Source organism: Danio rerio, chromosome 4 (genome assembly GCF_049306965.1).
Source record: "Danio rerio strain Tuebingen ecotype United States chromosome 4, GRCz12tu, whole genome shotgun sequence".
In the NCBI taxonomy this organism is placed as follows: domain Eukaryota; kingdom Metazoa; phylum Chordata; class Actinopteri; order Cypriniformes; family Danionidae; genus Danio; species Danio rerio.
The window spans coordinates 33,088,779-33,104,026 of NC_133179.1; the positions used below are offsets into that span (position 1 = coordinate 33,088,779).

Consider the following 15,248-nt stretch of genomic DNA (forward strand, 5'->3'; position numbering starts at 1 on the left):
GGTTAGCATGAATTTAAGATTTGCATTATGAAATTACATTAGCTTACTATTAACCTGTGGGGGGCGGGTAGGGGCCACGCACTTTTAGGAGAACATTTTAACATATATATCACAAAATACTTAAAAGTCATTTGTTTTCATGCATCACTCTGCAGTCTTCATGAACAAGTTAATTAAATAACTTAAACTCAAAATAATCTTCCATGTTCATTTATTTGACAAGTAACGTGGTACTGGTGTAGGAGAACACATTTCTAACATTCAAGTACATCAAGGCACATTGTTGCACCTCTAAACTTTAACAGGCCTACAGTTGAAGTCGATTTATTTTACCCTCCCATTCATTTAAAGTAATGTTTCTGAAAACTTTTATAGTGTTTCCTAAAAAAAATAATTATTCTGGAGTCATAATAAGTCCTATTTCTTATTGTTTATTTTGTGAATAAAAGCCGTTTTTAATTTAAATAAATATAAGGTGAGTATTATTAGCCTCCTTAAGAAATATTGACTGTATATTTTTGATATACTTAAACCAGTTACAGAATAATTTGACTAATTATTTTAACTTTCGTAGTTAACTGATTAAGTCTAAATTACACTTTAATCTTAAAAGACTATAAAATACTTAAAGGGACTTTGTTTGAATACAACTGTCCTGCAAAATAACTAGTAAAATGTTCTGGACTGACTATCAGCATGGGAAAGATAAAACAGTAGATATTAGAAATAAGTTAGTTAAACTGTTATGTTAAAAAAGTGTTGTAAATAGATCCTGTGTTGAAGACGGAAATCAAAAATGAATGAAGCAAAACTAAACGAGTTGAATATGACTTACATGAGCGTGACTGAAAACTACATTTGATCAATGTCTTTCATCTGTTCTTTGGTACTTGCCGACTGTTTGTTTATCCAAGACTGCATTTCCTAACGTGAAACTATGTACACTATATATCTGATTAATAATGGTCTCTGCGTAGCAGGAAAAAAAAATTTGTTTACTAATAACTTCCTACTCCTTTTATTACTCTAATCTGGTGTAATAAAAAGGAGCAGGAAGGTATTAGTAAACAATTGCAAGGATATAAAATATTACATCAATATTGCATTCCCCCAATGCCAACTTACTTCTGGATGGTCCAATTTAGTTTTTACACAAGGCCATTAGTTTGTGGATGGTATGGGGCACAGAGGCTTCGTTCCACACAGAGGAAGTCACAGAGATCTTTGTTGATCTATTTGCAAAACATATGTAAGGTTTGTATAATTCTTATTTGCGCAAAACATTTATACTTATTTTCTGAATGTAATTTGATAAGTTGCAAACCTGGTTCACAAACTCTGTCACATCTGTCAGTGACCACCTGAGGGCGCTGTAGTTCAATGGACACTGAGTCAAACTACAGCGCCCATAAAGACTACATTTCCATACATTCTTTCGCGCACACACCCGGTCTGTCATCTACACTGATTTACTACCACAGCTGTCTCCATTCTTCGTGATTTCCAGGACTATATATTCAGTCAATCAACCACTGTTTGTCATCGCTTCGTTTGTCTTTCTTGTACCCAGTAAGTCTGTTTTTCCTAGTTGTTGTTCCTGATCTCACCTTGTATCTTGCTATAGTCTAGTTCACGTTTTTCTGTCTTAGTTTCTTGTTTTGTTGTTTATTAGTTACTTTGCACTTTGAGATTTTTTTGGATTTTTGTTCACTGTTTTTTGCACTTTAATATATTAAAATCTGCACTTGAATCCGCTATCTTTTGTTCCCGTTTTTGTTATTGTTTCGATCACGCCTAACGTGACACGCCTCTGCCTTGGTCGGTTGGGATTCTCTTTGGAGCCCCAAACCTATATAAAAAAAAAAATTAATAATACAGCGAGACACAACTGCAGCTGATTTGTTAGGTATGGGATACGCCTCTGACCATTTGGTGTAATAATCAACAAGGACACAAATGTATTCGTTGCCCTTATCGGTTTTGGTCACTTTGCCCACCAGGTCCATACCAAACAATTCTAGTGGCCTATCCACCTTAGGAAGGAAAAACAGCACAAATAAATGTGAATGCTGTGACACCATGCATTTGAAAATGTGAACAAGCTTACATACACATATTGGAATATTTTTTGGCTCCTGTTTTATGGTTGGCCTACTAAACTGGCATTGAGCACACTGCAAAACCTGAAATTCATAAATAAGCAAATGAGAAACAATCCATTGAGATCTTATTACAAGTTTGAAAGAAACAATTTAAATCTTACCCATTTATCAATATCCACCCCCATTCCAGGCCAGTAAAATCAGGCTGATAATATAATGATCATAATTATTATTATTTTGCTGTATTAAACAATTACCTCATCCTGTTTATGCAGGGAGGATTATAACAGTTTTCCTGGCTTTTGGTTTGATTGCTGGCCATTTTCTTTACTATGGAACAGTTTTGTTTTTTTTGGAACAGCAAAATATTTTGATTTAGTTAATCTGGAATGTTGTTCATATTTCATTGATGTTTCTTGAGATTGATTGATTAAGGTTAATTAGTTCTGTTTGCAGCAGTAGCCTTTGCGGAAGGTTTTGTTAAATTAAATTATGCTCTGAATACCTTCCTTGCATGGACTGATACATTTTTGTAATAAACCTTCCTGGTTTCAGTTTTTTTTTTTTTTTTTTCAAAATTGAATGTTTCACAATGGCAAACCACTTCACTATGTGACAGTTGGTATCTCTTGTTTTTACGATACAGTCTGTTTTTGCCATGAGTCCTTCATGACATTCATACCCACTTAGGTTTCCTAACAGCAAGCCACTACAGAGGGAAAATGGTAAGGTAAGTGTCAAATAGGCCACTGAGGATGGCAGGACAATAGTATGTGTTATCCTTAGTTGTCAAACCAGTCTTGTTATCTCTTACTTCGTCGTTCAGTTCGTGCATGATCTCTTGGCAAAAATCATAGAATGGTGATCTACCAATGATGGCTGATGCAAATGCTCGGTCCTCACTTTTATACAATTCCCAGTCTGGAGCTTGTGTGTGTTCTTGAACTGTGTCCTCTTTGGATCTTGAAATTACACTCTCCAAAACAGACAGACTGTGTTTGACAATGGTACTGTTGATTGGGATTGAAAGCAGGGCACATAATGCTCGGAATACAGTTCTTGATTCAGTCATGTTGGTTGCAGTTTGTAGTCTTGCAAAACCATATGTGGCAAGGTCTCTCAGCCTCTTATCGTCAGTGTGCTTACAGATGGCTTGTCTGACAGCTTTTAGAATGTGTGCAGAGCAAATGTGCAGCGCTGTATATGATTTAATTTCTTCATATGATTTGAGCCCCATGCAGAACTTACATGCTCTGTCGAGGTAAGAGCTGGGGTCTGTTCTTCGTACCTCACTTAAATGATCTAAGTTGATTTGGCAGATCCTGGATCTTTTAATCTTGATAACTGATCTCTGGCTAATTTGGTTCTTCAAACAAGTTGGCGAATCAGATTAGAATGTCTGGATAAACTGATCTGAGATCGCTGCGTGTGTTGTAAAGGACAGAGCTATTGGCGATTGGCTGACGGCACAGCAGCGTAATGACACCATCTGATTAATATTCAATTATCAATGTGAGCAAATTTACATCAAATTAGCAGCAAACGGTTTGTTAAATATGACACGTAATAACCTTCCACATTTGTTGTGAGCTACGCAGGCTTTACACTTTCATGTGTCAGGTGAATTCATCATGTATTTCAATGCAAATCAATGTATTTAGTTCTACATTTAGAATACATTTTCTTTATTACAGTAGCCTTTTTTTAATCGGGTTAGATAATAACTGGTTGTTTACAAAAGCATTTTTATATTGGTAAAGGCGTCTGCAACTTTTGTGAAGCATCAAATCACTAGCATATTAACTATCAAAACATGTTTATGACTGCATAAATGTATTATTGCTGTATTAGTACTAAAGCGATCTAAAAAGTACATTTCAATAAGTTTTCTCTTTGCACAACCAGGTGCCGGTCTTTGTACTTTCATTTTGAGGGTGCAGATTGCATAAGTTTTATTAATATGTATAACTTTATTTATTTTATTAATAACTATAACTTTTTATATATATATATATATATATATATATATATATATATATATATATATATATATATATATATATATAGTTAAAAAATATTTACCATTTTCTTAAGTGTATATAACTACTACTGTAAGAAAATATCAGAATTCGGAACATACTTTATTATCTTTGCTTGAACTGAGCCGATCTAATCCTATTTATATGAATTGAACCTGCTCCCAATCAGGTTTGACCTAGCAGAACTGTTGCTATGACAACAACTCTCGGATCAGCTTTGAAGAACAAAACGATCCTGGATCGTGTAAAATCGTCAATATCCAAATCCAGCTAACTGAGTAATCCACGTACGAAGAACGGACCCCAGATGTGCTCTTTGTTGAATGCAAGTAGCACACTTTGCATCAAAGCCCAGCTATAATCGGTCTCAGCTTGGGGAATTATTATTTTTATTAATTTTGACAAATGCAAAGAAAAAGGTGTGGGGAAGTGGTGGTGCTTTCCTGGAAGTACCATTGTGTAGTAAAACACACTCTTTTGCTTATCTGGTATTTTTGACACAACACTTCCAGTTGCATCCACATAGAGGCACACATACCCCTACCCCTTACCCTTGGCCCTTACAACTGAGGGTTAAGGGGAAGGGCTGCAGTGTTAGAGTCTGAGTGTTATACCACTCATCCACAGGTGGATAATGAACCCAGAAGCGAGACAGTACTTGGATAAGAGATGTGTTTACAGAACACAAAAATCCAGATTTGGAACAACAAAAAATGCAGAGATAAAATAGGACTGAGTTAACGGAGGAACAAAAAGGCCAACAGGCAAAATATCTCTGGAAAAAAACTAAAGCAGGACACTGCAAAAAATGCTTTTCTTACTTAGATTTTTTGTCTTGTTTCTAGTCCAAATATCTAAAAATTCCTAAATCAAGAAGAATTTTTTAAACAAGCAAAACAAATTGTCTTGTTTTGAGAAATATTATCCCAATATTAAGTCAGTTTTTCCTTAAAACAAGCAAAATAATCTGCCAAATGGGGTAAGCAAAATAATTTTACGTCAAAAGAAAAAACAAGATTAATTTGCTTACCCCATTGGCAGATTATTTTGCTTGTTTTAAGGAAAAACTGACTTAATATTGGCATATTATTTCTCAAAACAAGGCAATATGTTTTGCTTGTCTAAAAAATGGTTCTTGATATAAGAAATTTTAGATATTTAGACTAGAAACAAGACAAAAAAATCTAAGCAAGAAAAGCATTTTTTGCAGTGGAGAAATGTATCCAAAAAACAAGGAAAAGGGCTAAGTAGCATAGAACTCTGAAATGAACAGGTCTTAAGAAAGCAGGACAAGACTCATGATAACGAAGGGCTAGCATCAACAATAACCGAGCACAGAAACAAGGGAAACTAGTGAACTTAAATACACATGACATACAAGGACACATGTGAAAACAATCACGTAATTACTGAACTCAAACAACACATGGGAAGAAATGAGGACATCTAGTGGAGAAACAAAATCATAACATGTAAAAACTAAAGTCATAATATGACAGATCCTGACAATATGTCATCACAATCTCTTGCTTCATATGAGATCAGACAATGGCGACTGCTGTAGTTATTCCAGTTGTGTTAGTTTTTGGTATTTATCTTCAGAAAATCACTGAAGGCAGATATTATGTTATCATAACGATCTAATGTGGCAATAAGATCATAACTGTACTGTGTATTTTCACAGTGGCCATATTCATCTATGTAAACACACGAAAACAACACTGACATTATAGCAGACACTGTAAAAAAGCTCATTCTTAGCCACTAGACTTTTCTGACAGGGTATTCCAGAATCAGAATGTTGTAGGACTGCTTTACAGGAGTAATTAAAGCATGACTTTAAAACATGAGTGTGGTTATAGAGGTTTGACTCGTGGTGGCAGAAGTTAGGCAAGTTTTTGGTAGCTCAGGAGGTTTTGGAAAAGCCTGCAAACCTGTGTTTTTATTTGCATGAACAGTCAAAAAAGATATTTATAGATCACTGTTCACACTTTATCTGTGATAAACATTAATTTCACACACATAAAACATGAAACCTAATGTATACAAGGTTCAAGAAATGTATTTCCCCTCATTTGTCTTTTTAGTAACTTTTGCGGCATCATCTTCTGATAAAAGGCCCTGCAAGTGTTACATGTGTTAGCTTACATTTTTAATAATATATAATTTATGTAAAAAAAAAAATACAAATATTTTGAAGAATATTTATGCACTTACACTAAATTTAATCATTATATGTTTTCTTTTTTATTAATCTTTTCCTCTTCTCATCTGGTATAGTGGTGACAATGTCATGCTCAGTTTGGGATGATGATGCATCCTGCATTTCACAGTCTTTCTCATTCTCTACAGAACAATGTGTTTTTTGTGTCAAAATTAATATATTAAAATAATTTATGGATTTGCAGGTGTAAAGCTTAACCTAAAAATTTGCATTGGAGGTCAATTTTTGTTTCAAAATTGTGAACTAGTCTTTTTCACATGGCAGTGGTGTTGGTAAAAATTTTTGCCCCAAACAGTATAACCCTGCTTTTTTACTTCTTTTTTTCTTGTATTTCAAACTCCCATTATTTTTAGATTTAGTCGAATCCTCAAACTTCAGAGGAAATTGCTATAGTCAAGGCATAACCATCTTTCATGAATCAGGTTGGATGCGTTGACCCATGGCACTTTCTCAATCCATCATGAAAAGATTTTTCTTTTTTTTCCAGTGTTCGATTTCATTCACACATTGATTATTTTTCTTAAATAAAGCTCTCTTACCTTTTATACTATAATTCTATACTTCTTTATAAGTTATACTTCTGTATATTCTGCTTTAGTCATCTCTGATCATGCTCCACCATACTTTCAACTGTCATGTACTCGCTGTGTCGCGGCACATCCGATGTGACCTGCTTTATTTTCTGTTCTCTTCTTACCTCCTCTACCGCGCTACTGTCCTCCGATGCATTCACACCTCCTCTCGTGAATATTTCAGTTAATTTGATACATTTGGCATTATCTGATTTTAGAGCCCTTTTCTTGCTCTCTTTGACCTTCTCAGCACCGCCTTTCCTTTTTTTACGGTCCATATTTGACATTAACGCTAGCTTGTGTTGCATTTACAGTTTGACTATTTTGCCAGATTTTGATTACATCAGCGTAATCCACAGCCTCTGATTGGGTCGGCCCATCTCGAGACCGGCCGGCCGTCGCTGATTGGTCCAAATGCTTAACATGTATCATTATTATAATTATCAATCATCATTATTAGTAGTATTATTATTATTGTCATCAACAGCAGCATTATATTCACATCTTGCAAGAGATAAAAGCTGCTAGCATGCAAAAACAATACATATAAAACATTTTTTTTGAAAACCTGACCGGCCCACATTTTAAAACTGCTCTGGCCCTTCTGGCATTTGCCAGAACTGCCAGATGGCCAGTCCGCCCCTGCTCCACATTCTCTTAAACCTAAATCTTTCTTATTCTAGAGGCCGGGCAAATCAGCGGAGGATTGAAACGTTCATGTTTCTATTACACTCTAATCCAAAGATTTGTCTTTTGAAGTCTGAAAAGAAATCAATGGAGTTTGATGACAAGGAGCTCAATTTTATTAATTTTTTTGCTAAGGCATGGTTACAGAGTAATCAATGAAAAACTTGTGTACAGTTGTTTGTTTGAGAGCATTAAGGTCTCTCCCCTCTCTCTACGACACTGCTATGCAAAGATCTGGCCCTGTTATAATGACAATCTACAGTATGGGATCACTTCTTGGGGTGCTCTGAATTGATTCTTTTATTTTGTTTGATGTGTACCAGGGCCTTTAACGAAAGCACAGCTAATAAATTGAATAAATAAGTAAAATGTATATATTTAATTAAGACATGCTGTGAATATACACTTGCGTGTTTATTTATTTTATTGTTAGTGATGCATTTTATACTCTGTAAATTTTCTGTTTTTCAAACCACTGATTTTGTGCTACACAGATTTAGGCCCAACCGCAATTCTATTTTTGTGTAATTATTATTATTATATTTTTTGTAAAAATTTTATATGCTTGTTTGTTGTAAAAAAATGTAACACTGCAAAAAAATTTATTAATTAAATGTGTGCATCCCCTGACTCGCATGAGTAGCCATGTTGCCATTGCAGTTGGTGTATTTGGGCTTTTTTTTTTTGTACCCCTTGGCTATCTAGCTCTTCACCTTAGCCCTGTGCCTTCAAGATGAAGATAATTGGGACAGCCCTAACCCTTCATGTGAAACACAAAACAAGGGGTAGAGGGCTAAGGGGTAAAATTGGGATTGGGCCTAAGTATTACTTACTGACAAACTGAAAAGAACCACAAGAGAGATAGACCTATGAACATAGACTTACATAATATTGATCCTCAAAAACCATACAGATTCTTTAAACAAATATACTTAGAGTGTCCTGATGTTATTTTAACAAGCCGGAAAGTCAGCCAGTCCTCCATTGGATTTTTATATTTTTTTATATGCTGACTTCACCTGTGCTTTTGGCCATCTCACAATTTTCTCTGCTTCCTCCATCCAGTTTCTTGGGATCACACCTTCAAAATGTTTGTCAGCCTTGATCCAAACTGCTCTTGCAAAAAACATGTCTGCAACTACAAATAGTCAACTTGAACAAATAAATAAATAATTCTGTAAGACCTGAGGCTTGAACCTCAGTCTCCACAATTCTGCCACAAAGCCATAGTGAGGAGTTGGATACAAACATAATGCGAACATGTTAATCAGTGTTGGGAATAATGGAGCTATAAATAAATGGAGTTATTAACCAGTTAAGCTCTGGGGCTATTTGGGGTAATTCTGCCTGAATTTGGCCTTCCGATTTAAAAAGCTTCCCATACCCACATGCAGAGGTGTAAATACAAAAAGTTTAGTATCATTTGAAAGGAAACCCTTTGAAATGTCATAAAATACAGTTGAAATTGAAAACAACTGTTGTATATATTGTCTGTATTATAATAAACATTTTTATAAACTGAAGTTTGGAAATGTGTAACTCAAGCCTTGAGTGGTCCAGCACCCTGGAAACAACTTTGTTTCTTTCCAGCAGGTGTCAGCAAACACATGAAAAAAATATTTTTTTTCTTTATAATAATTTATGCAAGTGTTATTCTATTCCAACTGCAAGGAGGAAAAATGCCTTTTTATTTATTTATAGATTTCTCTCCTGTGTGGTTTCTCATGTGTAGATTAAGTTGTGATGATTGGCTGAAACTCTTCCCACACTGAGTGCATGAGAATGGTTTCTCTCCAGTGTGGATCCTCGTGTGTATATTGAGAGATGATGATCGGCTGAAACTCTTCCCACACTGAGTGCATGTGAATGGTTTCTCTCCGGTGTGGATCCTCATGTGGTGATTAAGTGATGATGATTGGCTGAAACCCTTCCCACACTGAGTGCATGTAAATGGTTTCTCTCCAGTGTGGATCCTCATGTGTAGATTAAAGTTTGATGAGCAGTTAAAACTCTTCCCACACTGAGGGCATGTGAATGGTTTCTCTCCAGTGTGGATCATCATGTGAATCTTAAGATAGCCTTTTCTTCCAAAACTCTTTCCACACTGAGAGCATGTGAATGGTTTCTCTTTAGTGTGGATCCTCATGTGTTGATTTAGGTGTGATGAGCAGTTAAAAGTCTTCCTACACTGAGTGCAAGTAAATGGTTTCTCTCCAGTGTGGATCCTCATGTGTTTATTAAGAGATGATGATCGGCTGAAACTTTTTCCACACTGAGTGCAGGTGAAACGATTCTCGTCTCTCCTTTTCAAAATACCATCAGTCTGTAAATGAGTTTTTTCCTCAATTTTGACATGATGTTCCTCCTCTTTACTCCCCTCATACTCTTCAATTAGGTCTGAAATAAAGGAATAAAACATTAGTTTTCATTAAGTCTTAAAAACTCTCATCAAAAGCTGAAAAGTGAGAAGACACTGGAAATTTTAGCTACACACACTGTAATTTTGATGCACATTAAATGTAAAATAAATCAGATCTTATTTAGTTTGTTCCCTTAACGTGCACACATTTAAGCAAATTCAATTTAATGATCTTTATGTATCTAGTGCTTTTTACAATGTAAATTGTGTCAAATCCGCTTAACATAGAAGTTATAGTAAATTGAAACTGTTTCAGTTCAGTTTTCAGAGTTTCTCTTAAAAGTCATTTTGGTCCTATTGATAAGACACAGATTTGAAAAAAGAAAGAGGAGGAGAGTTGAAGTGGGCAGCATTATTTGGTGTACAGAAGAAAAAGAAACAATTGACTGAACTGTTGCAGTGCAGATTTTTTAATGTTTATTTATTTATTTGGGGGGGGGGGGGGGGGGATCTCCATTCCCACACCACCGTTACTTTTCCCTGTTGGAAAAAAGGTGATTTTTACTATTGATCATCAGTTACAGTGCAAAAAAAGTAGATTTTCTGCCTTTTATATGGAGTATAGTGTGTGTGTGGGAGTGAGAAAGTGTGTGAGACAGACCTTTGCACACTTACCCTAAAAAAAAATAAAAAAAAACACCTCAGCTCTCAGAACACAGTAAACAGTTAGCTGATGGAGAGGATTCTGATGGATGTCTCCAGGATGGAGGAACCTGTGTAAATTCTCCTGTCTTTATGATTATTGATAAAGCTGAATGTTTAAGGTCCTAGATTATATGATGACCTCAGTGTCCTCCCTCTTTAGAATAAATATCGAATATTGTGCGTATAAGGCTGCACGATAACAGAAAAAAAATTATAATCCCAATTATCTTGCTTAAAATGTTAATTATTCTTTTAAGTGTGTATGTGTGTGTGTATACATGGTTTCCGCTACATCCATTCTTCCAAGGTGGAGCGCCAGACCAAAATTCTTTCTGCCATGGCTACATTACAGTTCCTTATTCAAAACATTCAGTCATGTTTTTTTTTTTTTTTTTTTTTGGGTACAAAACATCCATTGTGTGCATTCTTGACAGTTTGTTCCTGTGTTTTTAATTTTGTTTATATCGATATCGGAATTATAAAGTATCGACCGAAATTAAGAAATATATCGTGATATAAATTTTTGCCATATCATCCAGCCCTAGCTTCATTTAAGATTTACCTCAGATTTTGACTGACAGTTCCGTATGATCTGACGAGATGCTACACGCACAGACTGCTCTAATTAGTATGACATCCACATTGTAAAAAACATAGAAAAAAAAATAATTATAACAATAAAAAAATAAAAAAATCAAAGAGTAAAGGCTACATCAATATTTGCAACGCCGCATGAACTGTTTACTTAAGTCTCAAAACATTTTGTGAGCTCCGCCAGCCAAAATCATGTTACATTTTTAAGGTCTTAAATTTCCATTTTTATATTTTAGACTTTAAGACCCCACTGAAACCTTGCAAACGTAGAAGATCTTATAAATATTAAAATATATGCAAATTTATATCGAAATATAGGAAATGAGTTTAAAAATACCACCATTACTGAAAAAAATTCTATTGTGATATATATTGATATCGAAGTATTTTCCAGCCCTAAATGAAACAAGACAAGACTGCCCGACTCTCTTGTGTGTGTATTTACAATAGCAACCCAACGTTCTCCTCAGAATTTACATCAAGCTTACTTTAATACGAAATTAAAGCCGGTAACAAACATGAAGTACAATTGTGGTGCAGCATTAAGACGAATGCATTTAGTGACTGACAGGAGGCGTGGCTATGCAGGACCACAGTGTGTGTGTGTGTGTGTTCGCAAACTTGCTTTCAGAAAGGAAAGAAAGAAAGTGCTTACTACTGTGGGGCTGCCTCTGATGAAAAAAATAAATAAATAAACAAAAACGCTTAAATAAAGAAAAGAGGTAGAGAAAGCCCAGCTGATATTGCTTTATTGATCCTGTGGGAAAGCAATAATGAATCGGTTTTAATATTTCTGCATAATGTGTTGAAAAACTACATTGACAAAACTTAAACCCAAAATATTGATGGCTTTGGAAAATACATTCGGGGCTGATGCCACAAAAGCCCAACAAACCCCTCGCGCAACCCCTGATCAGAAATAAACACCAACCTATTTGTTGTTCAGAGTCTTCATTTTTAATTTTGCAGGGTTCTGGATCACTCATATTCCTGCTGTCCTTCAATAAACTCTTCACTGGAGCCTGATATGAAAATTCCAGTGTTTATAGCCGAACTGGAGGAGGAGGAGCTTCACTGGAGGAGGAGACATATATTTTAATTACATGTTGTTTGCATATATTTATATTTTCATGCCATATTAGCAGCACTATATCTATATTCATGGCAACACTTGTATTAAATATTCAATATATAATTGACAATCATAACTCTTTCTGAAACATCAATTGTTTTTTTAAACACACAAATAACAACAACACTCAATATCTTATAAGCTCTTTCAGTCTGATTAATGATAAAAAAGTAAACATTTGCCTTAAAAATATTTCCTGAATAAAAACATTCTCTAACATCATTTAAAATATATACATTCTATTAAGTTACACATAGGTTTTTAATGTGTGCAAGTCTTCAGTGGCTGATTCTACATCTCATAGTAAAGTTAAAGTTGGTTTTCTATTGGGTTATTCAGACATTCACCTCAATAATATAATTTCATAAAAAGTAGTTTTTGCAAATTCTAAATAGGGAAATAAAAGCCAATAATATCCAGCTGCAGGCCCGCAGAACCACACACGTTCTAGGCACACACAATCTAGGACACACGAATTAGGCTAACCATATGGTTACGACTGATGTTAATGTTATTAACGTCTTTTTGAACATCGTCATCGATATATTTTGATATATATGGTTAATAAATATTGTACACAATAAACAATAGTGTTTACTTTACTTTATTTCACAAATATTGCGATCGAGACGGGTGAATGGGGAGCATCGTTTCCGATCGCCATTCAATATAATAGACTAAACAGTTTTTAATTAGTCATTAGCTGATCAGTCATTATCTGACAATAATACGGCAGATACTCGTTTGCTGGCCTTGCTGAACGATCTAAATTGGACAAGTTTAATTTGTATAATGGACTCATTTATAATGAAAGAAATAGCAAGTTAATATCACAATAATACATTTTGGATAATAAAAATCATTTTACATGTAATAAATGTATGACACTATATTAATATTTTACTCAAGCGCTTTAATATTGTTTATTTGCTTAACTTTTTAATAACCTTTTAATTAATGATTTCCCACATTTAATACTGTTGTAATTTATAGTAAGCAATAAATTGTTTTTAAACCAAAATGTAGCAATAGGAACAAATTAACTATTAATAATTAATAAAAAAATATTAAGTAAATATATATATATATATATATATATATATATATATATATATATATATATATATAACTAACAGCTGTGACAGTAAAAGATAGTAGTTTATATATAAACTTATAATTATAATCAGTTAAGATAATCAGTTTCTAACTATATATATATATATATATATATATATATATATATATATATATATATATATATATATATATATATATATATATATGGATATACAGTTTAAATTATTAACTTTAGTAGGCTAATTTATTTTTAAATGCTTTTTATATTTTAAAACAAAGTGATTTTAACCAAGTATGATAAGATTAAGATTCTGAATTAGTTTATTGCACTTAATCCTACAATTAGACAGTCTTTTGTGTTTTCTTTGTTTATGTGGACACATGAATAAAGTGATAAATGTCTTTAACCAATTATTTTTATTTACATAATTTGAGTTCAGAAACTGCAGAGATGTTAAAATGATCGTTACGGAATAATAACAATAATGACTGAAATGGGAAACCATACTTGTGAAATTCAATAGGTGGCGATAATGCTAAAGAGTTAGTTAGTTAGTTAGTTACCATATATGGTTAGCCTAAATCGTGTGTCCTAGATTGTGTGTGCCTAGAACGTGTGTGGTTCTGCGGTTCTGCAGCTGGATATATCTCATAAAAGCAGCCAATGACTATCAAAGTACAACACTATTCACAGTGAATTAGTGTTAATGTTGTTTTGAAGTCATACTCGCATGCTAATTTGAATATTCACGTAACACGATAAACAATATAAAGACTTGACTTTAAAACAACACAAAAATCTAGTCTGTAAAGAATGTTGTACTTTGACAATCGTTGGCTGCTAATATGATTTAAATGGGTAAAGTTGGTTTTATATACGCACATTCGTTTATTTAGAAGTCTCTATATTGTTTACAATGTTACTTTGAATATTTGATCAGAATTAGAATGCAAGTATGAGTTGAAAACAACATTAATACTGTTTATTTGACTTTGAACTATCTAATATACTGTAAACAATGTTGTACTTTGATAGTCATTGGCTGCTAATATGATTTCCCTATTAAGAATTTGCAATGAATATTTTTCTAAAATTATGTTAAGGAGAATGTCTGAATATCCAAATATAAAACCAACTTTAACCTGTAGATGACCCGCGATTAGCTGTTAACGCATTACAGAAGTGTTTAAAGCGTAGCATCAAGCTAAAAACAAGAGAGTATATTAGCATTAGGCACATAAGTAAAAGCAAGTTCAACCCGCAAGATAATTGCAGCACATCTGCGAACACTACAAAGGTCAGATATAATACACTTACTTTGAATAGATGCACAACACCCGTAACATAAGTGGAATTAAAGGTGATAAACAGCAAACAAACCTCTGTACTCTCTGCCTCAGACTGAGCGCCATGGGCGGGATATTTGCCTGCACGCAGATCAGCGAAAGCTAATTGGCTGTCTGTATGTGGCTCAGATAAAGCTGATTGGCTGCCTGTTTCTCAATCAGTCTTCTGACAACAGAGGGAAACATTGGTGGACAGAATAATTTTTCTTCTTTTTCAGTCTTTTTATAAAGTGGAAAACGGGGGAGAAATGTATCAGTAAGTGATGACTGCAACAGTAAGAGTCAAAAAAACTAAACAAAAGACTTTTATTCTGGCGTGGCGTGTGACGTTATGAGGCTGCGCCACTCATGCGATGTGATTCAACTGGAGAAAGGTTTGTTGTAAAGCTTTTACATGAATATAAACCGAT

General features: G+C 34.2%; 1 protein-coding gene across 2 annotated transcripts; it reads right to left on the minus strand.

The window, feature by feature from the left end:
• Positions 1–7,717: 7,717 nt before the first annotated feature.
• LOC101887070 (uncharacterized) lies at positions 7,718–14,942 on the minus strand. 2 transcript variants are annotated; one of them, XM_068220447.2, is made up of 3 exons: positions 14,873–14,942; positions 12,214–12,356; positions 7,718–10,021 (listed from the first exon to the last, which is right to left on the minus strand). In XM_068220447.2, the coding sequence occupies exons 2-3, from the start codon at positions 12,266–12,268 to the stop codon at positions 9,312–9,314; spliced, it is 765 nt and encodes a 254-aa protein (XP_068076548.1). In that variant the 5' UTR covers positions 12,269–12,356; positions 14,873–14,942; the 3' UTR covers positions 7,718–9,311. The 2 variants fall into 2 exon arrangements, with proteins under 2 accessions (XP_068076548.1, XP_068076547.1); XM_068220446.2 differs by having other exon boundaries at positions 14,810–14,895.
• Positions 14,943–15,248: the final 306 nt, after the last annotated feature.